This window comes from Hippoglossus hippoglossus, chromosome 14, assembly GCF_009819705.1.
Source record: "Hippoglossus hippoglossus isolate fHipHip1 chromosome 14, fHipHip1.pri, whole genome shotgun sequence".
Classification (NCBI taxonomy): Eukaryota; Metazoa; Chordata; class Actinopteri; order Pleuronectiformes; family Pleuronectidae; genus Hippoglossus; species Hippoglossus hippoglossus.
In genome coordinates, this window is record NC_047164.1 from 607,793 (window position 1) to 633,213 (window position 25,421).

Sequence of the window (25,421 nt, forward strand, 5' to 3'; positions counted from 1 at the left end):
TTAAACTTTAACATGTGACTGCGGAGCATAAATGACAATCTGGATTAAATCTGGACACAAGTCACATGACCACACACACACACACACACACACACACACAGTGGGTATTTGTAGTGAGGTGGGAATGTGACAACACTCAGGTGAACAACAGCATCAGTGGCTACCTGCCCTCAGTGTCACCTGATGGGATGACACAACAACGCACCAGCTAACCTGAACGCATCACTACGCCAAGGTCACATGACTGAGACATGCAGTTGTTTTAACAGGTGAGAGTTGTGGTTTATGTATTTATTGTTATAAATAAAGTTAAAGATTAAAATGATGATCAACATGTTTTATTTAGTATTGAATCAAAACTGATCAATAGATCATTTTACTGTTAAATCAGAATAACTGATTATAACTGATCAACACAAGCGACTTCACTTGTTATGTATTAATTAATATTCATCTTCGAGGGCTCAGTTCACTTGTTACACACGTAAAGTTTAACATGTTTTATTTTTTCCTGTTTATTTCATTGAGCTGCTTTTCTTTCTCTTATTTTTTAGAGAAGTGTTGTATAAATAAAGTTTATATTATCATTATGTTAAATCTGTGTCGACTGAGCTCAACCAATCAGACGCTTGAAGCCTCATTCGTACTCTTTTTGTTCTTCACCCTCATAACGAAGGTTTTAAAAGAGACGTGATCATATTTTATTCTGAATTCACAGTTTTTCTGCTGCTGAAATAATTCATTAGTGTTTGTATTTTAGTTTAAATAAAACCAGTAGAACACGAGAACTGTGATGAAAATAGTTTTGAGGAACAAAAATTAAATAATATACACAAAGAACATTTCATCAAACTTTTGCTCTGGTTTATCTTTTTCTTTCTTTGTTGTGGAAAAAAAGTCATTAACTAAAATTTGACGACTAAACTGGAACTGCAACTTGAGTTGAAATTGATGTATTTAAATGTTATCTTAAATTGTTTGTGATTTGAACTGACCCTTTAAATCCTGACCATGTCTCGGTTTGTGTTGCGTTGAAGTAACGATGGCGTGTCGGGTTGGCGGTGCAGTGTGGAGCCTCATCAGACTAACGTGTTTCTCAGTTGCTATGTGCTGGAAGACACCTGGACGCCAGGAGGCAGAGCCGCTGATGGACACCTGACAGTCTGAGTCCAGTCAGAGATATGGACCTTAACGATGGCGTGAGAGCGGCGTCAGGTGAAGCAGAAGTTAATCTTTTGGAGGACAATTTGCAGACTGGGACTCAGAGTGTCGAGGTTTCCGTTCATCGCAGGCGACCAGAGTTTCACCTCTAACTTCCTGGTTTTCCAATTTAAACAGCAGAGGGTTCAAAAGTGGCGGCGTCACATCATCACTGTTGTCAGCTTCCTTAACCTCAGCTCATCCAATGAGAGGTGTTGTTCCTGAGAGCCTTGCTGATTGGTGGCAAGGAGGCGTAGAGTGTTGAGATGAGGGTAGTCCAGGAATGGGCAAGGGGTTCGGATACTTTCAAAATAAAACTAAAGAAGTGAAACAGAGAACAGCCTTCCATTTACAAAGACGTCAGTTTTCTTCTATTAAGTTCAAGTCGAGTTCTGTACAATCCCTCTCAAACACCGCCTGCTGCGCCGCTTCGCGCTCGTCCGCTTCCTCCTCCCCCTCGTCGTCATCGTCGTCCTCGCGGCACTCCTCATCGCTCTCGCTCAGGGGCCCGATGCTGGTCCTGCCCAGGCACTCGGCTGGAGAGCAGGAGCGCCGGAAGTCGCCCATGAAGGACTCCATGCCCATGCAGACGTCCCCGCCGCAGGCCAGCCTGCCGCCGCCACGCTCCAGACACTGCGGGTCGATGCTGCGGGTCTGCAGGGATGACAGGAGGAGGGTCAAGAAAAAACTAAGAATCTGTATTTACATCGATCAATAAGAGAGAGGAGAGAAATGATTTAAGTGGTTCAAATAAATCAGACCAAAGATATTAAATAAAAACACCGAGATTAAAACTGAGAAACTGATCAGATGTTTGTGAATAAATCAATAATATAGAATCCGTCACACTGTGTGCGATTGCTCGGCCGTACCTGAGTCATCTTGGTGAAGTCGAGGACGGGTCGGGCGCACGGTCTGTCGGGGTCTCGCCGTCTCTTCAAACCTGGTTTGAGCAGCAGCAGGTCGCATGGCTGCGAGTGGCAGCGCGGTAGCTGTGGTGGCAGGCTACGTCGCAGAGACGACGGCGTGCTGCAGGCTGAGGATGGCGATGCGGGCACTGGGCCCCCCACAGCCGCCCCGACAGGCGTGGGGCCACCTGGCGGAGGCGGCGCCGCCTGGCTCGGCACGGGAAGTGGAGGCAGGAAGGTGGAGGCTGCAGAGTCTCTGATGAGCACGGGGGAGAGAGAGAAACGCCTCTGAGGAGGGGGAGGCGGGTGGAGGGGAGAGGGTGAGGAGGAGCAGGAGGAGGGGGAGGGAAAGAAGCAGCAGCAGGCTCCGCCCCCTGCCGCTGCCTCACTAGCATCCCAGGGGAAGCTCCAGGGCAGCGGCGAGTCCGGAGACAGCGCCAGGCTGAAGAAGGTGGGGCTGGACGAGGAGTGCAGCGACGAGTTCAGAGAGGAGCTGGGAGCACGGAGAGGACATACTCCGCCCCCAGCTGCACCTGCCCCTATAACCCCTCCTCCCACCCCTGCCCCCCCACCTGTAACCCCTCCCCCAGCTCCACCGTGGCATTGCTGGCGACTGACGGGGGTCCAGACCCGTGACGCGCTGGGTCGCCAGGTGTAACGGCAGCGGGACAGGTCCTCGGGCACCGACAGTGAACGGCAGTGGCGTTTGGGGGGCGGGGGAGGAGGGGGAGGGAGGCCGGGCGCAGGAGGTGGTGCTGCCGGTGCCGCTCCGGGGAGGGACAGCTCTGACGCTGAGGTGCTGGGGGCCAGAGGCCGGTGCTGCGGAGGCTGAGAGGCGGTCCTGTCCAGGGGGTCGCCCCCCTCCTGCAGGTGAGCATCGGGCGGCACCAACGGCACAGGGCCAGGCGGGAAACTAGAGCTCAGCAACCCCCCCTGCAGGCCGGACTTAGAGGGAGGGCAGAGCTGCCAGTAGCTGCTCTCTGAGGACACGCGCGCACACACACACACACACACACACACACACACACACACACACACACACACACACACACACACACACACACACACACACACACACACACACACACACACACACACACACACACACAATTTGTGATCAGTGATGTCATGTCATCATTGTGTTGTTATATTATTATAGTGTTGTCTGTTTTGACTCACCAGGCATCAAGCCATGAGGGGGGCAGCACTCAGCGAGGGTGTGGGGGTCCAGCAGGGACTGAAAGACCAGAACAAGAGACACCAGGTCAACAACACGTCTTCTTTCACATCACACGTTACTGAATAAAATCTACATATGATCAAATGTTACTGAGCCATGGTGCACGACAGCTATTTATCTTTATTATGTGGAACTAGGTTTGAACAAATTGTGCGAGTCTTTCACAGACAAATCCTATTAGTTTTATGTTTGTTGATATTAAAACTTATATTTAACAAATTTAAAAGCTTTTAACAAGCAGAAAAGATTTTCTAGTTCTAAACACTTGGTTGCATTTGTGTTCCTTCAGCTTTTTAATAACACGACAAAACATTTAATAAAGACTGAGGTCGAGGAGAGGAACCAGCTTGTCTTGGAGCGACACCTAGTGGACACATGATTGAACTGCAGCCTTAGCTCAGGGTGATTTTATGCCAACTCAGACCGAATTCAACTTTTCAATTTCAATGCAATTTTCTAAAAGAAGAATTAATTAAATTGACGAATCATCCAACAAAAGTTTTTTCTGGAGACGTTTTATTGTTGTATTTTTTTTCAGCCTTTAAATCAGAGACTTAAACTGTTTGAGTCTGAACAGAAACTGAGACTAAACGATGACACGTTCTCTTCGTGATTGGTTCTCATCAGTCACATGACTCGACTACCAGCGGTGAACACAAAGCGTCGCTAACACTTCCTGTCAGTTACAGTTCCTCCTCGTCGGCGCTCAGAGAAAAGAAATCCCTGCTCTGACTCTTCACCTTCACTGTTCGGTCATAGTATTTCTTGTAACTAAGCAACCAACTGCAGAGGAGACGATATGAACGGACATGTGACGCATGTTCAGGTTTGTTAATGTGGACAAAGGTCGGTTTAGTGTTAAAATGAAAACACATCCGTGTCGATGTCACGTTAGTGAAGGTGTGAGCTGACGACCTGAGAGTTCTACACCTGTGATTGGTTCTCTCAGGATGTTGTCAGCAGGTGTGATCGGGGCATGTGACAGGCTAAGAACAGGTGAGGGGGGGTGTCAGAGACTCACCAGGTAGAAGTCCCCTGGCTGAGCAGGGTCGCCTTCCAGAGTCTTCCTCAGGCTTTCCACCAGCAGCGTGACCACAGCATGGTGGCCAGGGATGGGGGGGCAGAGCAGGGAGATGGGGTGGGGAGGTGTGCAGTAGGTGGGAGGGGGAGGGGGAGAGAATGGGGAAGAGAGGGGAGGAGGAGGGAGGGGCGAGCCACGCCCGTCTGTGCGTCCAGCCGTTTGGTCAGTTGCAGGAGGAGGAGGGGGTGGGCCAAGGGCTGAGACTCCTCCTCCTCCTTACAGCTCAGGGCCAGGTAGCCCCGCCCACTCTCACAAGGACATTGTCATTGAGCTGTTGCCCCCTGCAACGCACCTGGAGAGCAGGTAGACACAGGTGAGTCATTAACATCCAGCTGCTCCTCAAACTGTTCAATCAATTATCACCAAATCATCTCCAGCAGACGTTCATGTTACTGATGGATTCACATTCTCATGATCGACTCCCGATTCCGCTGTGAATCACTGACGATCACAGACCTGATCAGAACAGACGCTGGCGCCGGGATCTCGGTCAATATCAAAACGTTTGCTGCGGTTTCCAGGTTGTACGACACGTTCAGATAACGGTAAGTCGGAGCTGAACGCAGGTGCTGCCCAGTTGCAGTTGGACTTTTTTAAATTCTGCCAAAGAGTTTTTTAGTTCAAAGTCTGAACCAAACCAGGTGTGAAAGAGTCACATGTAAAACATGACAGAGAAGAAACTGTAAAGAATCAGGTGTCACATCAATTACATATTTTACATCTGTGGACATTATTGTAATATGATGTATTGTGTAGATCAATGTCAAATCAAATGTGGGAGTACAAATATACAGTGGCAGATACTGGGAATACTCAAGAACCGTCCTTCTTGTAAATATACTTATTTACTTTCAGCTCCTGACAGAAAGGAGGTCAGGGCCCCTCCAGTCAGGGGCCCCTCCAGTCAGGACCCTGACTGGAGGGGCCCCGGACAGTCAGGGCCCCCTCCAGTCAGGACCCTGACTGTCCGGGGCCCCTCCAGTCAGGGCCCCTCCAGTCAGGGGCCCCTCCAGTCAGGGCCCCCTCCAGTCAGGACCCCCTCCAGTCAGGGGCTCTGACTGTCCGGGGCCCCTCCAGTCAGGGCCCCCTCCAGTCAGGACCCTGACTGTCCGGGGCCCCTCCAGTCAGGGCCCCTCCTGTCCGGGGCCCCTCCAGTCAGGGCCCCTCCAGTCAGGGCCCCTCCAGTCAGGACCCTGACTGTCCGGGGCCCCTCCAGTCAGGGGCCCCTCCAGTCAGGGCCCCTGACTGTCCGGGGCCCCTCCAGTCAGGGCCCCTCCAGTCAGGGCCCCTCCAGTCAGGACCCTGACTGTCCGGGGCCCCTCCAGTCAGGACCCCCTCCAGTCAGGGCCCCTCCAGTCAGGGGCCCTGACTGTCCTATGATTATATTATTATTATTTCAGTTGAACATGTGTCTGCGGTTAAAGCCTCCGAGCGGGGTTGTGATGATGATGGAGGTGATGGAAGTGATAGTTGTGGAGGGGATGATGGTGATGGAGATGGAGGTGATGTTATGATGATGATGGAGGTGATGGTTGTGATGGTGATGGAGGTGATGGTTGTGATGGTGATGGAGGTGATGGTTGTGATGGTGATGGAGGTGATGGTTGTGATGGTGATGGAGATGGAGGTGATGGTGATGGAGGTGATGGTTGTGATGGTGATGGAGGTGATGGAGATGGAGGTGATGGTGATGGAGGTGATGTTATGATGATGATGGAGGTGATGGTTGTGATGGTGATGGAGGTGATGGTTGTGATGGTGATGGAGGTGATGGTTGTGATGGTGATGGAGGTGATGGAGATGGAGGTGATGGTGATGGAGGTGATGGTTGTGATGGTGATGGAGGTGATGGAGATGGAGGTGATGGTGATGGAGGTGATGGTTGTGATGGTGATGGAGGTGATGGAGATGGAGGTGATGGTGATGGAGGTGATGGAGATGGAGGTGATGGTGATGGAGGTGATGGAGATGGAGGTGATGGTGATGGAGGTGATGTTATGATGGTGAAGGAGGTGATGGTTGTGTAGGTGATGGAGGTGATGGTTGTGATGGTGATGGAGGTGATGGAGATGGAGGTGATGGTGATGGAGGTGATGGTTGTGATGGTGATGGAGGTGATGGTTGTGATGGTGATGGAGGTGATGGTTGTGATGGTGATGGAGGTGATGGAGATGGAGGTGATGGTGATGGAGGTGATGGTTATGATGATGATGGAGGTGATGGTTGTGATGGTGATGGAGGTGATGGTTGTGATGGTGATGGAGGTGATGGAGATGGAGGTGATGGTGATGGAGGTGATGGTTGTGTAGGTGATGGAGGTGATGGAGATGGAGGTGATGTTATGATGGTGAAGGAGGTGATGGTTGTGTAGGTGATGGAGGTGATCATAGTGGAGGTGATGGTAGTGATGGAGGTTATGACGATGGTGACGTAGTGATGGAGTTGATGGTAATGATGGAGGTGATGATGGTGATGGAGGTGATGGTAGTGGAGGTGATGGTAGTGATTGAGGCCATAGTAGTGATGGATGTGATGGAGGTGATGGTAATGGAGATGATGGAGGTTATGGTAATGATGGAGGTGATGATGGTGATGGAGGTGATGGTAATGGAGGTGATGATGGAGGTGTGTAGTGATGGAGATGTGTAGTGATGGTAGTGGAGGGGATAGTAGTGATGGTAGTGGAGGTGATGGTAATGGAGGTGATGATGGTGATTGTAGTGATGGAGATGTGTAGTGATGGAGGTGATGGTAGTGATGGAGGTGTGTAGTGATGGAGGTGATGGTAGTGATGGAGCTTATAGTAGTGATGATGGTGATGGAGGCGATGATGGTAATGGTAGTGGAGGTGATGGAGGTGATGGAGTCGATGATGGTGATGGAGGTGATTATAGTGATGAGGTGATGATGGTGATGGAGGTAATTATAGTGATGATGGTGATGGAGGTGATGATGGTGATGGAGGTGATGATGGTGATGATGATAGTGATGGAGGTGATGATGGTGAAGGTGATGGAGGTGATGATGGTGATGGAGGTGATGATAGTGATGGAGGTGATGATGGTGATGATGGTGATGGAGGTAATTATGGTGATGATAGTGATGGAGGTGATGGAGGTGATGATAGTGATGGAGGTGATGATGGAGGTGATGATGGTGATGGAGGTGATGATGGTGATGGAGGTGATGATGGTGATGGAGGTGATGATGGTGATGGAGGTGATGATGGTGATGGAGGTGATGATAGTGATGATAGTGATGGAGGTGATGGAGGTGATGATAGTGATGGAGGTGATGATAGTGATGGAGGTGATGATAGTGATGGAGGTGATGGAGGTGATGATAGTGATGGAGGTGATGGTAGTGATGGAGGTGATGATAGTGATGGAGGTGATGATAGTGATGGAGGTGATGATGGAGGTGATGATAGTGATGGAGGTGATGATAGTGATGGAGGTGATGATAGTGATGGAGGTGATGATAGTGATGGAGGTGATGATAGTGATGATAGTGATGGAGGTGATGATAGTGATGGAGGTGATGATGGAGGTGATGATAGTGATGGAGGTGATGATAGTGATGGAGGTGATGATGGAGGTGATGATAGTGATGATAGTGATGGAGGTGATGATAGTGATGGAGGTGATGATAGTGATGATAGTGATGGAGGTGATGATAGTGATGGAGGTGATGATAGTGATGGAGGTGATGATAGTGATGATAGTGATGGAGGTGATGGTAGTGATGGAGGTGATGATAGTGATGGAGGTGATGATAGTGATGATAGTGATGGAGGTGATGGTAGTGATGATGGAGGTGATGGTAGTGATGATGGTAGTAATGGAGGTGATGATAGTGATGATAGTGATGGAGGTGATGATAGTGATGATAGTGATGGAGGTGATGATAGTGATGGAGGTGATGATAGTGATGGAGGTGATGATAGTGATGGAGGTGATGATAGTGATGGAGGTGATGATAGTGATGGAGGTGATGATAGTGATGGAGGTGGTCCGGGGCAGCCGAGGCCTCGATGCAGCCTGAGCCGAGCCGCGGACTCACTGAGGCCGCTGGGCATCTCCGGCTGCTGCTGCTAGCTCGTGGCTAACAGATCCTATTGTTTTCAATGAAGGATGCTAACACGCCCAGTTTCACAGCCGAATACATGCGAGGTGTCATTTTGAAACTGAGACTCAAACAGAGGAGAAAATTCTGATCCGTGATTTATCTCCTCCGGTGAATCCGCGGCCCAGCGGCCGGTAGCTGCTTATAAATAATGTGTCATGTTATTACTGTCAAGGTCGGCACAATAAATGCAGCCATCTTGCTCCCTGAGACAAACCTGCAGCCGGGCACCGAGCCTCCTCCTCCGCCTCACAGGCTCCGGGGCCCCGGGCCGCTCCGCTCCCAGAGCTCTGCGGGGCTGACGGAGCCTCACCGGCCGCTCCGCCTGCGTCCAGGAGCCGCAGCTGCTAACGGCAGCTAACGGACCTGCTAGCAGCGTTAGCCGCAGATTTCACAAACAAACCCCGAACATCGGTGGAGCTGTCGGGGGGGAACCGTCGCTCCTCCGGCCCGCCGCGCTCACACGGTGTTTCTGAGAAGAACCGAACCGTCCGTGGGGCTGAGTCACGGCACAAACACAACCAGAACCGGCGGATAACAGTGATAACGGCGGTGATGCTGTGAGGTCTGGGCGGCCTGCGAGTTCTCCGAGCGGCGTGTGAGACACGGGGGGATGCTGCGGGAGACTCAGCCCGGACCCGACAGCTTCCACCGGACAGAACCGGCACTCCGTCCCCGGCAGCCCCGGCGGCTCGCTTACCTGGTCGGACGGCAGGTGTTCCAGGCTGAGGCGGCTCCGGTGGGTGCAGCGGGCCGGCAGACAGCGGCGGTGCTCGGTGTGTTGACCCAGTAACGTTGTTATTAAAGAGCCGCTCTCAGCGCTCCGCCCGCCGCCAGCTAACCCTCCACAACGAATCAAAGAGACGACGCAGCGGCCCCGGGACTCACCGCAGCACCGGCACCGACCTCCGAGCAGCGTCCGGTGCTAACGAGCACACTTCATAATAACCAGGCGGCGTGCACGCGCCCGTGAGCGGCGGCATTCATAAATAACATTTACAGAGGGTGGGGGGGGGGGGGGTCTCCTCTGTTTGTAACAGTCATACAAATCAAAAAACACACATATTCACTTCTGTGTCTGAGAAAGATGTACCTTGATGTACTGATTGTTTTTAGGTTAGTCCATGTCCCATCTGATAACATGGAGAAGGATTGCATTACTGTGACTGCAGCCAGCCACCAGGGGGTGATCTTGGTCTGAGAAAACCTTCCAACCTGCAGTTTAACAGTCGCTTCTTGAATACAAAGACATTTTAAAAGCATCAAGAGAAACGCAGCTGTAACATTTTGAATATCTCACTTCCACCAGTTTATTTAAATAAAAGTAAGATGTGGGGAAATTAGAGTTTATAATAAACCAGTTACTGTCTTTGATCATCTTCTGATATAAATACAGTCGGTTCCTCTTTCCCCTCAATGAACGATGTCCTGAGGGACAAGTTCATTGAGGGGAAATGAAACTGACTTTTTATAACAAAGTAGAAACGTGGTCAGTCTGAATTCACGACACTTTATTTACATCTTTATTAATCACATATTTCAGCTTTGCTCTCGTAATCGAGCAGCACAAAACAACAAGTAAAAGAAAACTCACAACAACACAAAGTAGCAGCTTCTCCCTCCAACAATCAGAGTTTTGTTTTTTAGAAAAAACATATCGGTGAGGAGGAGCCAGAGCATGAAGGTGATGGTGGAGCAAAGACAACGGCAGCCACAGAGGGGCGCTAATGTGACAAAATGATCAATACACAAAAGTGACGTCAAGTACAAACTATTGGCAGCTGTTCCATCAGTGCAGAACTAAAACATGATGCAGGTGAGACGTGATCAACATAAATAAATATACAACGTGCAAACTAAAGCCACATGCTCGGACCCTACCCCTTGTGAAAAGACCATGGAGGGTCGATGCAACGAGGGTCAAGGACCAATCACATCCCTGCTGTCGTTACAGTCAATCTTCAGCGATCTTAAAAAGACAAACGTACCGGAAACCACAAACACACGTTCCTGCGACAGAGTGGCGATCACAGTACGAGGTCGAGACCACAATGCCGTCACGTCCAGTTTCAATGACGAGGACCGTCGAATGGACGTCGCTGGTTTCAGATCAGTACGGATTCCAGGAGAGCTGGTCAGAAAACACAGGAACCTGCTGATCGTCAGAACCCAGATCTAAGAGAAGACAAAAATCTGTCAGACGAAATCTGCACGAGTCCGAGGTCAGTCAGGCTCGGAGAGCGTGAACTCGACCTGCTCATGCCACGTGACTTCAGTTACCCAAATGACCCCAATGAACCGAGGGACATCGGTTACCCGTGTGACCCCAGGTACTTGAATGACCTAACCTTGGGTATGGTCGGCCTCCAGCAGGAGGCGCAGCCAGTCGGTCATGTTGTCCTTGGAGGTCAGCTGACTACTGAGGGAGGCACTCAGGCCGGGGGGGGAGCGAAGAGGCCGATGGCTCATCTCTGCCTCCTGAAGGAAGAAAACCAACACACTGATGTTTCCCATCTTTGTGTAAACATGTTTCATCACGAGACAACATGTTGACCATCACCAGCAGGAAACAGAACGCCACTGCTGAAGATGACGTGTGAACATTAATCAGTTGAGACGTTACCGGTGAGAACGGGACGGTCCAGGGTCCTCCAAGCTCAAGTGACGTCCCGGCCGACAGAGACACAGAGGAGGCTTCAGAAGCTGGAGGAGACTCCTTCTCTCTCTGCTTTTGTCTTCTGTCCTCACACAGACCAGACGTCATCTTCGCCAGCTGACTCTGCCTAAACCAGAGACGCGTCACATGAGCAGAGAAGGAAAAGTGAATCAGAGACCAGCTGCTTTCAGACATGGACATGTTCTGGGGGGGGGGGGGGGGGTGCTGCTGTATGGGAGGACGTAAATGTCCAAGTCAGTTGCTCTGGACGTTAAGCTTCTCACAGTGAATTTCTGCATCATGCCGTTAGCCTAAATGCTAGCGTTGGCTAAACAACCTGAACAAGAAAAGAGTAAAAATTCTGTTTTTGTTTCTCAGTCTTTTGTCACATTAAACTAAATACATTTCTTTTCTTAAACATGTATGAGAATTCACAACGCGACTGAGGATCTGTGAAGTAAACACACTGGTCTCCACCTACAGTTGCTCCACCGGGTCCTCTGCGTCAATGGCGTCCGGCTGGTTTTCGGTAGGCGGGTCCCACAGGTGCAGCGCTCGCCTCCACAGACGCACTTGCATGTCCCAGGAGCGCCGGCTGTACTTCCTGTACATGTTAGGGGTGGATGGGTGGAGCTTAGGGTCCCTTTGGTGTCTGAGGAGAAGGAGACAACGGTTATTCAAAAGAGAAACTGAACAATCAATCGTTTTAGACCCAAAAACAAATCTGACAAGTTTCATCGCTGGAAGTTTGAGGGTCAGAGAAAGTCAGCTGGTTCTCACCGACCACCAGCTGACTAGGGATGTCACAGGAACAGACACTTTGGTAACGAGTCAATGCCGTGGTTCTGGTGCAGTGGTTTTTCTTTAGTACTGAAGGTATCACAGATTTACTACCTGCACTGGCAACGTGATTCCTCCTGGACTGAAGAGGGCAGTATAACAACCTCTGCAAATGTTTAGTCTGATGTACAACAAGTCAACATTAACATGTGGAATGGTTAGTTCTCATTTGGGCTAATGATCAGACCAACACTTAAACTAACGCTTCCTTGTTCAGGCTAATGCGTAGACTAACATTATATTGCACATAAAAGTAGGTTGGTGTAGCAGCTTCTTATTTTCTATTTCTTGCTGTGGTATTGACTCATGGAATTTAAATGTAATTGGTACCCGACTAGTAATTTTCTGCTCTTGTGACGTCTCTTCAACGGACCAACCTGATGTCCCACTGGCCCGCCCACCTTTCGACCACAGGATGGGGCGGTTTGATGCCATCCTGCAGACGCTGCGTCCAGCTGCTGGAGTTCTTATCTCTGTTAGCTGATGTGCGTTTTCTTACTTGGGCACCTGCTGCAGGTAGTTCTGGTAGCCGCTGGTGATCTTGCCGTAGTGGATCTGTTTCTGCCGCCGTTTCAGAACCGCTTCGTTGGTCTCGGTGTTGGCCGGATCGAGGAGGCGGGGGTAGCAGCGGCCGAGGGCAGACCTGAAGGGACCAAGAGCAGAAGAGGTTGGATTTAAATGGTTTGTATAAAACCTTGTGCTGTTGGTGATCAGGACGTTTTCAGACTGCACCAACCTCTTGTCCAAATCGTCCGTCCCCACAGCCACACTGCTGGTGGACACTTTGAGGATACAGCGCTCCAGGATGGACGGCCTGAAGGAAAACAGACTGTTCACGATCACAAACTGTCTCCGTCCTGAGACCAAAGACAATAAAGTCAAAGAGCAAACGTTTCTATATTCACATATTTGTGCAATTATAGCTCATCAGCAATCACTATCGAAGTGAGCACAGTGACTTTAATTTATTTATCTGTCAGATTGTGAAGGTTCAGTCATCTGTATTGCATCCAACTGTGAAACTGTTCCTTTAACCCCTGTAATCTCTAGATTCCAGGTTTAAAGAGGTTCAGTGGGGGAACCTGTCATCGTCATGTTACCGACAGAACGTGACGTGTAGTCGAACCTGCGAGCTTTGCTGCTGACAGCTCTCTCTCTTCCTCGCAGGCTGCTCGCCGGAGGAGGAGACGACACCAGAGAAACGTTACTAGAGGAGCAAGAAAAAACACATCACTCATTCGTCTGCTGCAAAGTGGTGAAGGTGAAGAATCTGAGAGACATTCACAAATGAAGTCTGTTTTCAATGTCCTTTTTTAAAGTTTGTCATTTTCAACTGAAACTAATTAAACAATTTATCCAGCTGTCCCCTGCAGTTCGACTGGCTTTAAATCAAAGGTGCTGCCCCCTGCTGGTGCAGCTTGCATGTTGTTTTGTTTACTTCCTTATTTTGCACATTTTCTTTGTGCAACATTTCATGCAACCTCTGAAATAAGAACCGTTAAACATCCTTTACTTTGAATCACATCACAATTATTTTTTTCTCAAGCAAACACCAATTGTCTCACTCAACCTAAAAGGGATTCATGGTTAGAAACTGGTCAGTACAATTATCACATATTAATCTAAAAAAATGTGTGTGTTAGAAAATTGACATCTGAAGATTGGGACAGATATGTGGACATCAGGAGCCAGAGAAGACATCAGGACCCAGGTGTGGTGCACCATGTTTCCTCACCTGACCAGGCTGTCGAAGACGGAGCTGCAGCCGGGGAGGAGCCACGGCTCTGGGGCGGAGCAGCCGGCCGCCGCCGCCGCCAGCAGCGGCTCGGGGAGGCCGTTCCACGCTGTGGCCGACCATCCCTTCACGCAAACACAGGACCACGGGCTGAAACAGAAACTGAGGACACCATCAACATCACATCAGAGTCTAAACAGGCTTTAGTGAGGAGTCCGTTGAAAACACACCAAAGAAAATGAAATAAAGATGGACGTCATGACAGCTCCCAAATGTGAAGCAAAATCATCTAAACCATTCCCTGGTGTCTGGCTGCAGCACAGGTCATAAACCCCATCTCCTCCATGTTAGCAGATGGGACATGGACTAATCAAAAAAATCTTACTAATGGAAACATCCATTATAGTTAGATGTACCTTTTGCCCTTGACTTCTATTCAAACTCAATATATACAGACATGCCTCTAATGTAAATTTGGCTAGTTCAAATCAAAATCTCTCAGATATAGATATCTGCAATTGTCCTTATATCACTAATGTAGGTAGATAAGTTCAATTCTGACTCATTATTAAAACATAATTATTGATGTCAGTGTGAGTTTGTATCTAGGACAGAAAGTAATTTCACATCTGAAAAGTAACAAGTGAGATTATATTCATTCTCATATGATTAGATTCAAAATAACAAAATATCATTAGTACTAAACATTTTTAGATAAAGTCAGAGCTTTTGTTTTGCACATTTTAAATTAAGTCTGACATCTGTCAGTGACAGAATTTAAAACTTCCAGCAATTTGTGTCAAAAGTCAGACTTTGAATCAGTGACATGTTGGATTCAGTTGAACTTCTCAGGATTTCTATATGGACACTGTCCAATCACACTAGACCACAGAGAACAGACCCTGGCTGTGGACTTTATTCACAATCTTCATATGTTGTACTGTCCCTTAGTGTCACAGTGACAGTGAACATGTAACATTCACTCAGATACAATGAAAACAGAAGAACTTGTTTTCCATGAAGTGAACAAACAAAGGCTGAATCATCCATCACTGCTTTGCTGAGCGGAGTCACGCTGTGATTGGAGGATTTGTCGGTGATGCCCAAACATTTTGTTCACTTTAGTGACTCCGACGTCACGTGACAGTCACATGTGCTAACAGGTGATGTTCTGGTGTGGAAGGTGAATCGTACCTGGAGGAGAGCAGCGGGCTCTGAGCTGCACTTTCCACTCCGCTCGATGACATTGTTTACGATTAAAGTTTGGCGCTCTCTCTTCACTCGGTCTGACGCTATTGTTCCGCTTTCACAGCTTTTTAATGAGCTGCACCTGAGGGGGCGGGGCCTGCCCGACTCACCTGAGCTGCATGATCCGCAGGCAGATGATGACGTAGAGGAAGGACTCTTAATATACAGCTACATAAAAAAACATATAGACACATATCACTACTGATAAAGTAAAAAAACATATTCTATAGCCACATATTATTACGAATAAAAAAAAAAACACATCATACAATTCCATATTAGTACTGTAAAAAAGAAATATCCCACAGGTACATATTAATACTATTAAACAAAAAAACAAATATTATATTGGTACATATTACTACTAATAAAATCTAAAAACGGAAATATTATAAAGGTACATATTAGTACCAATAAAATAAATCGCACATATTTTATCTGAAGCTATTACTACAAATAAATTCCTTTAACGTTTAAATGTATTTATAAAGCACTTTTCTAAACAAAGTTACAAAGAGATTTACAAGGAACATTTAAACAATGAAATGGTTTAAATTAAATGAATTTAATTTAAATTGCCTCCTCCCTGCAGGGGTGTCCTGTGACTCCACTCCTGCAGGTGGCGCTCTTCCTCCTTTAAATCGACTCCCGTTGCTGTTTTGTGTCGCCGAGGAAACAAAATGGCGTCTGGCAGTGGGGTGAGTGTTCGGTTGAGCTGGGTTTACCGATAAAAGTATAAAATAACGTGAATGTGACGAGACTCTGGCTTTATGACGTGTGTTCATGTTTATCTGCACTGATGACGTCACACACTTTAACCGTCTGACGTGTTGATCAACAGGTTCAGACGCTCGCGCCGTCGCAGCTAACAGCTAACGAGCGTTAGCATGCTAATAGTTAACTGCTACAGGTTAGCATCAGCTCCGCTAGCTACCAAAACAATGAGACTTCCGGCCTCCTTCAGAATTAAAGTACGAAATGTTAAAATTGACAAACACGTGACAAACAGAAACTAAGAATAAGTCAGTGAAAATAAATGAAGCCAAATATAATGTAAGATTATTTATTACAGATTAAATGTTTAACTGTATTACTTACATTCTATTTTATATTGATCTAATTAGTTATATATTTTATTTTACTTTATTGTTTATATTTTAGGTGTATATAAAATGTTATTACTTTAGTTTTATTCTATATATTTATTTTAGTTTTCATATTCTGTTTTATTTTGCTTGTGTGATTTTCTTTCTAAATAATTATGAGCATGGTTGGAAGGAGCCTGTGACCCAAGAATCCCACTGCCAGCGGCTGCTCTATGTGACTGTTGTGCACATGACAGATAAAGTCTTGAAGTCTGACTTTCTTCATCTTCCTCTTCAGTCCAATAAGAACGACTTCCGTCGGAAGTGGGACAAGGACGAGTATGAAAACCTCGCTCAGAAACGACTGGCGGAGGAGAGAGACAAGGAGAGAAGAGATGGTGGGAAAATTGCTCCGCCCGTCAAGCGGGAACTCCTGCGTCACAGGGACTATAAAGTGGATCTGGAGTCTAAACTGGGAAAGACCATCGTCATCACGAAAACCACTCCTCAGGCGGAGATGGGCGGGTAAGAGTTTCACCATGAAACCTGGAAAAGTTATTTTCATGTCTTTGCTTCTTATTAGTTGACTGATCGATCGTTTGCTGCCTTGCTCTGACTGGACATCTCACTTCTTCTCTTGCAGTTATTACTGTAACGTCTGTGACTGTGTCGTCAAAGACTCCATCAACTTCCTGGATCACATCAACGGAAAGAAACGTGAGTTCACATCAGGACAATTAACAGTCAGAGACGAGCTTGGTCACATTTTCATCATCTCAGGCTCCATCCACACTGCTGTTTCAGTTTTAAAACCACTGTTACTTTTCACACTCACTGTTCCTCCTTCAGAGGATTTTCTGTAACTAAGCAACCAGCTGAAGAGTAGACAATCTACTTCCTGTTTACATCACATGACCAGTGGACGTGAATGTTCATGTCACGCGTGTTTTCAGGTGTGTTAGTGTGGACGGGGCTAAAACGTTCATATGGTCATTGGTCGTCTTGGTTTAAAAATTAAGACATGTTAGTGTGGGGGTGAAGCCTGAATGTACTTGTATGTATCAGGATGGTCACTGTGTGTTTGTATGTGTGTGTGTGTGTGTGTGTGTGTGCGCGCGCGCAGACCAGAGGAACCTTGGCATGTCGATGCGTGTGGAGCGTTCTTCTCTGGATCAGGTGAAGAAACGTTTCGAGGCGAACAAGAAGAAGCTGGAGGAGAAGCAGAAGGAGTACGACTTCGAGGAGCGCATGAAGGAGCTGCGGGAGGAGGTGAGAACGTGGTTTGTTTGACGTCCTCTGTCACTTCCTGCTGTGACGTGTAATCCGTCAGTTTCTGTTGGGGAAGCTTTTCATTTCACTTCACTTTTACTCAAACTAGGGGTGTGTCACTTTAAAGTCAAATAACAAAAGTAATTATTTTATCACTGTAAATTAAAGTACCGGTATACTACTGCATAACTACTAGATATTTCTGGTTTGAGGTATATTCTTTTTTTCAATTTTATTACATTGAATTATTTAGATAGCATTTTTCAATGTCTGAATATAGTCTGCTATATATAATATTGACGTGTGTGTGTGTGTTGTCAGGAGGAGAAGGCGAAGGCCTACAAGAAGGAGAAGCAGAAGGAGAGGAAGCGACGGGCGGAGGATGACGTGGACTTCGAGGAGGACGATGAGATGGCGGCAGTGATGGGTTTCTCCGGCTTCGGCTCGTCCAAGAAGACTCACTGATGCTCCACGACTTGAGACCACACTGCGCACCAAGACCAGGCAGGTGTTAGAGACCAGAACCAGACTGTAAATTCAGGACGGACGAGTCCCGCTGCGCTCGTTGCTCCAGGGTCCTGACATCTCGTTCATTGTCCTGGTTGAGACTTTTCAGTAACAGCCAGGCTTTTATTTTGGTAGTTTTATCCATCACTCTGTTGTGATGACGTTTACTCCTGCAGCTTCCTGTCAGAGACACATGTGAACGACCGTAGACGTCTGCGATGAAGTTGCTGAGTGAAAAGTCGTCAGAGAAACGATGGACGGACAAAACGAAAATGAGACAAAAAATATCTCTGGGTGATTCCTTTAAGTGACGCTTTCAAGTTCCTGCAGACAAAAAACAATACAATATTTTGTCAACTTTTTTTCATTTCTGCTTCACATTAAAATAAAGTTTGACAGAAACAAAGGTTCCTCATGAAAATGAAGAAGAGCTCAAACAGCTTCACTCGTTTTATTTTGTTTTTATTTTAATAAACAATTTTTTTTGGTTTCCAGTTTATTGTTTTTCTCTTATTTATCAGCGGCTCTGTGTCAGTGAACACACCACGACAAACCGAATGAGGAGGAATCAGAGCTTCAGCTGCCGTGTGCTGATAACAAATCAAACACTGACGGCTGATTGATCTAAAACAGGGTGTATTTTTTACGTTTAACAAACTAGTCACTTCACGGTGTATTCATTAAAACACAAAATTAATTATCAACATATTACAGTTTTTCTAATACATGTAATGTTTTCTGTGTAAACAAAAAAGGTGGAGGTGGCCCCTGCTGTAAACCCTGTAACCTCAGGTTCACTGAAATCTGAGTGTAGTTTCCAATCAGGACTTTATTTGAATGTGTCAGATGCAGATTTGGATCAATAAGTGTCTGATAACATCAGTATCACTAAATAATCAGGATTAGATCAGATCCAGAATAAAAAACTCAGACATCTTTGGATCTGTCGCTTCAGCTCGGACTCAGACTCCGATTTAAATTTGGAAAACCACCGATCACAGAGAGAGGCTGTCCACGTACTTGTGGCCATGTGTTGTGAAACGTGTGGATCGGAGTCATCGTCTTTCACAAATAAGTAGAATTTAAATTCAGAATCTAGAGACATGAACAATTACAAACAATCATTTGTTTAATGTTTAATAAGTTTCCACTTTATGGAAGTAAAAACATGACGTCAGTCGACTGTGTCAGAGTTTATCATGATTAATGATGAACTCCCAGAATGCACTTCTCTCATCAGACTGTCACGAAGTGTTTGTGTTTCAGAGACGTTCACTGATGCTGACAGGAAGGAGATGACGCTGTTAAAAAAATATGAGTTAAAATAACTGAGGCAGCAGCAAACACACATTCGTACTTCTATCTTAGTGAGGACACTCATTAACATAATACATTCCCTAACCCTAACCATCCAAACTAAATGTCTAACTCTAACCTTGATTCTAGCCCTAAAACCAGGTGTTATCCCTCAAAAAGCCCATTGAAACAGTGAGGACCGGAATGTCCCCACTCTGTAGCGCCTAGGCTTAAATTGGTCCTCACAAAGGTATATTTACAGGAACATGCATACACACACACACACGCACACACACTCTCAGACAAAGACACACACAAACACACGCAGACGCACACACATCTCACATACACACACACACACAAATCGAACATGTCAATCATTTCCTGTTGGACACAGCCGAACAGTTTCCCCTGTTCAGTCTTTATGCTAAGCTAAGCTAGCATGTCAGCTGAACAGTGTCAGTGAAACCGATTTTTAACTTGAACCATCAGCACTGAATCCTAATCAGCTCCCATGATCCCACACTTCACTTCTTGTGCGATATGAAAAGTTTAAAATGTCGTTAATGTGAAAATGGAGGAAAAGAAAAGTCCAGTTTAATGTTTTTCACTTTGCAGTTTGAGTCTCAGAGTCTGAGCTCGTCACTGATCCAGAGTCAGCTCGAGCTTCTGTTCCGCTCTGTGGTCAGACCCCCCCCCCCCCTGCACACTCACTTCCTCCAAGAGACGAGAAGAAAGAGAAAGACAGAAGACAGGAGGGAGAGAAAGAAAGAAGGAAGCCATTTTGGTTCAAGGTTAACTCGTCTCTTTTCTTTCCTCTGGTTTCTTGTTTAGAGACTCGAGTCAGAAAGTGATGAGGTGACGGGAGGAAGTAAAACTCAGTCAGACGTTCGTTTATCTTCAGTGAGTCGTTTGGTTTCACAGGAAGAAGAAGATCGAGGTCGTCTGTGCACAAGCAGGAAGATCAACCCTGTAAGAGACGGAGGCTGAGACAGAAGACACGTCTTTCAGGGGACGACAGGAGGACGCAGGATGAGCTCAGACAGAGTCCCGTCCAGGTCGGAGGTGATGGGGTGGAGCCCACAGCAGCTGGCAGACTTCATGAAGAGGGTGAGAGACCTCCGCACACACTCTCTCTCTCTCTCTCTCTCTCTCTCTGCAGTCACATGACTTCGTATTCAACATTAAACTACGACATGTCGTCACCTTTAACCTCCACCTGTCAGTTTAACGTTAGGGGCGGGGGCCTCAGCCTGCTCCTCAGACACAGAAGCTGATTGATCGATTGTTTTTTAGTGTCCACAACCTGAAGAGACTGTTCATGAGACAACAACAAAGACACAAACTATGACAACAAAGAGACAAACTACGACAACAAGACACAAACTACGACAACAAAGACACAAACTACGACAACAAAGACACAAACACCGAGCAGTTTCTCAGAAAAGGGAGGGGGAGTGAGGCAGTAAGGAAAGGAAAGGAGGATGTGTAACAGGAGGAAGAGGAGACAGATGAGTGGGTGAAGATTTACATGTTTGTGTTTCTTCAGATGAATCTGTCTGGATGTGACAAAACTGTGATGAAGAATTCAATCAACGGCTCCAGGTTTGTGGTGAGTTCACAAAAAAACACACACCGACCACTTCAGAGAGGGAGGAAGAGGAGGAGCAGGTAGAGAAGGAGGAGAGGAGAGGAGGAGGTAGAGAAGAACGAGAGGAGAGGAGAGGAGCAGGTATAGAAGAAGGAGAGGAGAGGAGGAGGTAGAGAAGAAGGAGAGGAGAGGAGGAGGTAGAGAAGGAGGAGAGGAGAGGAGAGGAGGAGGTAGAGAAGAAGGAGAGGAGAGGAGGAGGTAGAGAAGAAGGAGAGAAGGAGAGGAGAGGAGGAGGTAGAGAAGAAGGAGAGGAGAGGAGGAGGTAGAGAAGAAGGAGAGAAGGAGAGGAGAGGAGGAGGTAGAGAAGAAGGAGAGGAGAGGAGGAGGTAGAGAAGAAGGAGAGGAGAGGAGGAGGTAGAGAAGAAGGAGAGAAGGAGAGGAGAGGAGGAGGTAGAGAAGAAGGAGAGGAGAGGAGGAGGTAGAGAAGAAGGAGAGGAGAGGAGGAGGTAGAGAAGAAGGAGAGGAGAGGAGTCAGTGCTGATGTTGACTTGTCTCAAACTTCCTGACATGTGATAAAACATGTTGTTTGTAGAATCTGAGCAGTAACGACCTGCAGAAGTTTCCTAAACTCCACGCTCCGTAAGTACTGACCTGACGAGTGTGTGAAGAGTGTGTGACGAGTGTGTGTGACGAGTGTGTGAAGAGTGTGTGACGAGTGTGTGTGAAGAGTGTGTGTGACGAGTGTGTGTCTCCTCAGGATGATCTCAAAGATCAGCAGTGAAATCAGCAGGAAGGAGGAGAGAAGAGGTTTATTCTCTAAAAAGTACGTTGACTCTTCACACGTCTGAAGCTGCTGCAGCTCAACCTGCTGATGACTCATCTGTTTCTCTCTGTTTGTCACAGGACGACGCCCAAATACAAGGAACCAGGTAATGAGGTCCTCGTCCAGAACAGCGTGATCACACCAGGAACAGAACAGTAGCTTGGCTAGGTGTAGATTTACGTAGCCTAGCTTAGCTGCTAGTCTGACCCGCCCGCTAACACGGTTTTACTACACGCAGCCGACCAATCACAACAGAGTGGACCAGCTGACCAATCAGAGCAGGCTGAGCTTTATCAGGAGGGGTCTTAAAGCAACAGGAGTTTCTGGTTTTGTTTGTCTTCTCAATTTCCTGCGTCTGTGCTGATGACACCTAGCGACACCTTTGAGCTTGAAGGTTAAAGGTCAAGGTGACCTTTCAAAACACTTTTTACTTTGTGAACACATTATCTTAAAAACTCCTCAAGGGAATTCTTTCACATTTGACATAAAAGTTCACTTACAGATGAACTGATTAGATCTTGGTGGTCAAAGGTCACTGTGACCTTAGACCAGGGGTGGGGAGCCTTGCTTCTATCAAGGGCCATTTACATTTTTGTAACATAAAACAATATACTATCCAAACAATATATTGTCCCAGAAATTATTAAGATGTCATAATTTTTTGACCATTTTATAATACCTGATATAATAATAATATTAGAGCAGAATCCCGCAAATTCACCCTTTCAAAGAGCAATGAACTTCATTCTTGAGAATATTCAGTCTGACATTTGAATTAGGAATAAAAATATAAAAATATTCAAAATATATAAAACATAAATAAAATAAACGACACACAACCAAAACAATAAATGAAATGGACTCTGGCTCTGTTAACAAAAATGTAACTTATGTCTCATAAACTCTGAGGTGAATTGAACAAACACAAAGTGATCTTCAGTTCTGTTCAGGTGCTGATGTGTTTATAGTTCAAACGAGGTCAGTGAGTGAGGAGGACGACACTAAATCTTGACTCCAGTGTTAATATGTGTTAATGTAAAGATGTTTTCTCCGCAGAGACCACTGCTGAAGTTCAGGGCTGGGGTGAAGACGAGTTTGTGAGTCTGTCATTGGCAAAACATTTTCCAAAGAAATATTCACTACAATTTTAAAGTAATTTATAACCAATATGGCTGAAACGTTGTGGTCGAATGTGTGAACGTGATCTGATTGTTTTTCTTCTCCTTCAGGACGATGAAGAGTTCGACGATGACTACGAGAGTCCGAACAGCGGCGGCGAGGACGGCAGCAGTGACGACTATGAGTCTCCAAATGATGACGCGGACGGAGCCAATGACTACGAGCCTCCTCCCTCCGAACCACCAGAGGACCTGGCTCACAAGCTGTGCCCCACCCTGCCCATCGGAGACGGAGAGTACATCGGTAACCACGTTTAGAAAAAATTTAAAGGACCAATATTATGTAAATACATTTTCTGGGCTTTTACTATCCGTAATGACGTAAAGGGGCCAGTAGGGGGCCTCAAAGTATGAAAACAGTCACCCCGCGGATTTTTCACTCAGTCCATTCTAAGAAATGTGTTATTGAAACGTCTTGTTTCGTACTTCCTCCCCCGTATGATGTCATTCGGGATCGCACTCGTCTCTCAGCCCCACCCAGCCGGTACCACCCCCCCTCCACACCGAACACGACACCAAGCAGACTTGTTGCTGAGCTAGCAGCTAGTTAGCTACCACAGGCTAACCACAACAAACAGCACTGAAGAAACACTGCAGCGTGGAGGGATGTAGGAGGAGAATGTGTCCGTGCACATTCCTCCTGAGAACGTGACTGTTAGAGACCAGCGGTTACGCTTTATTTCTTCTGACGTGTCGCTGTGCTCACTACGGAGTAAAGTCTACGTTACTCTGGACTGAAACTCCGTACTGAAACTCCGTACTGTAACTCGGGACGTTACTCCTACACTGACTGTCCTGCTAAGACTTGAACAGACATGAGGACGGTGTAACTTTCCGTTCAGAAACATCCGGTTGTAACGACTGTGAACATGTGGCTGGTTTTCTATAGCTGCAAACATCACGTGACTTTCAGCTGTGTTTACCAGAGGGAACGCACCAGAATGAGACCGGTGATAGGCCTGGTTGCGTGTCACTCAAAGTGCAGTCAGCCAATCAGAGGAGGAGCTCAGGAGGCAGGTCTGCAGCTCCAGAGGCAGGAGAGAGGAAGTGGAAATACACACTGCAGCAGTTTGTCCACTTTAAACCACTGATGTATCATCTTAGGGAACCAATACCTCACATTAGGTCCCAGAGGTGTAAAGTATGGGGCATATATTCATTTTAAATCATACTGTTAATAAAAACAGATGTTGACTCTGGGTCTTGAAAGTGAAGCCAAGGCAGAAGAGCCTGAAACATTTGTTCATTGGAATGACCACCAGGGGGCGATTCCATATGTATTGGGGGGTGGATACCACAGTGTGATTGACAGCTAATACCATCCAATGGCTGCAGGTGGCAGGTGTAGGTGGGTGTGCAGTGTCCTTGAGCTCAGTCAGGCTCCACCCCCCACTCCTCCAAATATGGTTACTTCTGGTTTCAAAAAACCAAGATGGCGCTGAACACAATGTTAAACCGAAGCTTAGAACAGAAGCTCACAAACCAACGTCACGTTGTGTGTGTGTGTGTGTGTGTGTGTGTGTGTGTGTGTGTGTGTGTGTGTGTGTGTGTGTGTGTGTGTGTGTGTGTGTGTGTGTGTGTGTGTTGTGTAGATAAAAGGGATAACCACATGTCTTCCAAAGGCCCGCCCCCTGCAGTATGTGCCCGCCCCCCGGTCTCTACGCTCGCTGCTCCGTCTCCTCGGACGGTGAGTCTGACTCAGATTCACTTTAACTCAGCTCTGATGTTGAAATGTTTCACGTTTGACGTGGTTTGTGTTTGTAGCCGGGAGAGTCATCATCTAGAAGAGACGCCTCCCCCCACTGTGGAGGACGACAATCAGGAAAATGTGAGTAACCTGCACCACGGCGCCCCCCACTGACAGAAAGTCACTTTACTTTCACACTAACTTTTGTTTATTTTGGATCGATGAATCGTCATAGCAGTTTTCAATTAAACAAGATGAATGGATTGATTGATTTTCGATTTATGTGATCTGTTGGTTTTCAACTCCACGTTTGGGTCATGTGACTCTGACAGAGCTCATCATTGGTTGATTAAAGCTGAGGATTTGTTGTGTTCAGTTCCTCCGGAGCCTCCGAAGATCTTTCGAGCCTCCAAACCGGGAAGAGAGTCGAGGGACAACTTCTCCCCCATCAGAGGTAAAACTGAAACCAGGATCATATACGTATTACATTTTTTCATGAAATTTAAAAAAAGGATCTTGTAACTTAGCCTTTGGATGCGTTCAGGGACTCTCTGACGTTTTCTTTCTGATGCACAAACAAAGAATGTATCGTCCCCATTGGCCAGTTACCGACCTTTAAATAGTCAATTAAATTTCATGTCTTTACTTTTATCATCATTTATTTAATTATTGTCATTAGTATCCTTACAACACTACATTACATTTCATTAAGATGAAGCTTTTATCCAAATCGACTCACAATAACTGCATCAACCACGAGGGAACAAACCAAGAGCAACAAGAATCAAGTCACTACATTTTCTTCAAGAAAGCCAAACTACAAAGTGCTACTTTATTCTTTATTTTCTTTTAATCCAAGCTGTATTATGAAGACATGTGTTCTTAGTTTGCGGCGGAAGATGTTTAGACTTTCTGTCCTGATGTCATTGGGGAGCTCGCTCCACCATTT

The 25,421-nt window shown here is 46.7% G+C and overlaps 4 protein-coding genes and 2 long non-coding RNA genes across 7 annotated transcripts in view; 3 read left to right on the forward strand and 3 right to left on the reverse strand.

The window, feature by feature from the left end:
• Positions 1-352: 352 nt before the first annotated feature.
• Positions 353-12,329, forward strand: LOC117774738. Its single transcript, XR_004616127.1, has 3 exons — positions 353-484; positions 5,071-5,080; positions 12,318-12,329. It is a non-coding gene; the product is annotated as an uncharacterized LOC117774738 (long non-coding RNA).
• On the reverse strand, positions 900-9,547 carry fam53c (family with sequence similarity 53 member C). 2 transcript variants are annotated; one of them, XM_034607353.1, is made up of 5 exons: positions 9,255-9,547; positions 4,370-4,721; positions 3,288-3,345; positions 2,073-3,088; positions 900-1,854 (listed from the first exon to the last, which is right to left on the reverse strand). In XM_034607353.1, exons 3-5 carry the CDS (start codon positions 3,292-3,294, stop codon positions 1,561-1,563), a joined length of 1,317 nt encoding a protein of 438 aa, XP_034463244.1. In that variant the 5' UTR covers positions 3,295-3,345; positions 4,370-4,721; positions 9,255-9,547; the 3' UTR covers positions 900-1,560. The 2 variants fall into 2 exon arrangements, with proteins under 2 accessions (XP_034463244.1, XP_034463245.1); XM_034607354.1 differs by lacking the exon at positions 9,255-9,547 and adding an exon at positions 8,958-9,229.
• slbp2 (stem-loop binding protein 2) lies at positions 10,051-15,133 on the reverse strand. The gene is made up of 9 exons (XM_034607355.1): positions 14,980-15,133; positions 13,786-13,947; positions 13,177-13,257; positions 12,787-12,864; positions 12,550-12,693; positions 11,692-11,862; positions 11,178-11,337; positions 10,903-11,032; positions 10,051-10,729 (listed from the first exon to the last, which is right to left on the reverse strand). The coding sequence occupies exons 1-9, from the start codon at positions 15,030-15,032 to the stop codon at positions 10,665-10,667; spliced, it is 1,044 nt and encodes a 347-aa protein (XP_034463246.1). The 5' UTR covers positions 15,033-15,133; the 3' UTR covers positions 10,051-10,664.
• Positions 15,134-15,618: 485 nt separating this feature from the next.
• Positions 15,619-18,388, forward strand: zmat2 (zinc finger, matrin-type 2). Its single transcript, XM_034607357.1, has 5 exons — positions 15,619-15,731; positions 16,417-16,643; positions 16,762-16,835; positions 17,242-17,387; positions 17,709-18,388. Exons 1-5 carry the CDS (start codon positions 15,714-15,716, stop codon positions 17,850-17,852), a joined length of 609 nt encoding a protein of 202 aa, XP_034463248.1. The 5' UTR covers positions 15,619-15,713; the 3' UTR covers positions 17,853-18,388.
• Positions 18,354-18,618, reverse strand: LOC117774739. Its single transcript, XR_004616128.1, has 2 exons — positions 18,542-18,618; positions 18,354-18,509 (listed from the first exon to the last, which is right to left on the reverse strand). It is a non-coding gene; the product is annotated as an uncharacterized LOC117774739 (long non-coding RNA).
• Positions 18,619-19,798: 1,180 nt separating this feature from the next.
• Positions 19,799-25,421, forward strand: part of lcp2a (lymphocyte cytosolic protein 2a) — a 10,309-nt gene continuing 4,686 nt past the window's right edge. Inside the window, exons 1-10 of the mRNA XM_034607358.1 lie at positions 19,799-20,300; positions 20,743-20,805; positions 21,377-21,423; positions 21,542-21,607; positions 21,688-21,713; positions 22,664-22,704; positions 22,837-23,029; positions 24,378-24,472; positions 24,550-24,613; positions 24,849-24,926. Of these exons, the coding sequence (XP_034463249.1) occupies positions 20,223-20,300; positions 20,743-20,805; positions 21,377-21,423; positions 21,542-21,607; positions 21,688-21,713; positions 22,664-22,704; positions 22,837-23,029; positions 24,378-24,472; positions 24,550-24,613; positions 24,849-24,926 (751 nt within the window). The 5' untranslated portion in view covers positions 19,799-20,222. The remainder of the gene's footprint in view (positions 20,301-20,742; positions 20,806-21,376; positions 21,424-21,541; positions 21,608-21,687; positions 21,714-22,663; positions 22,705-22,836; positions 23,030-24,377; positions 24,473-24,549; positions 24,614-24,848; positions 24,927-25,421) is intronic.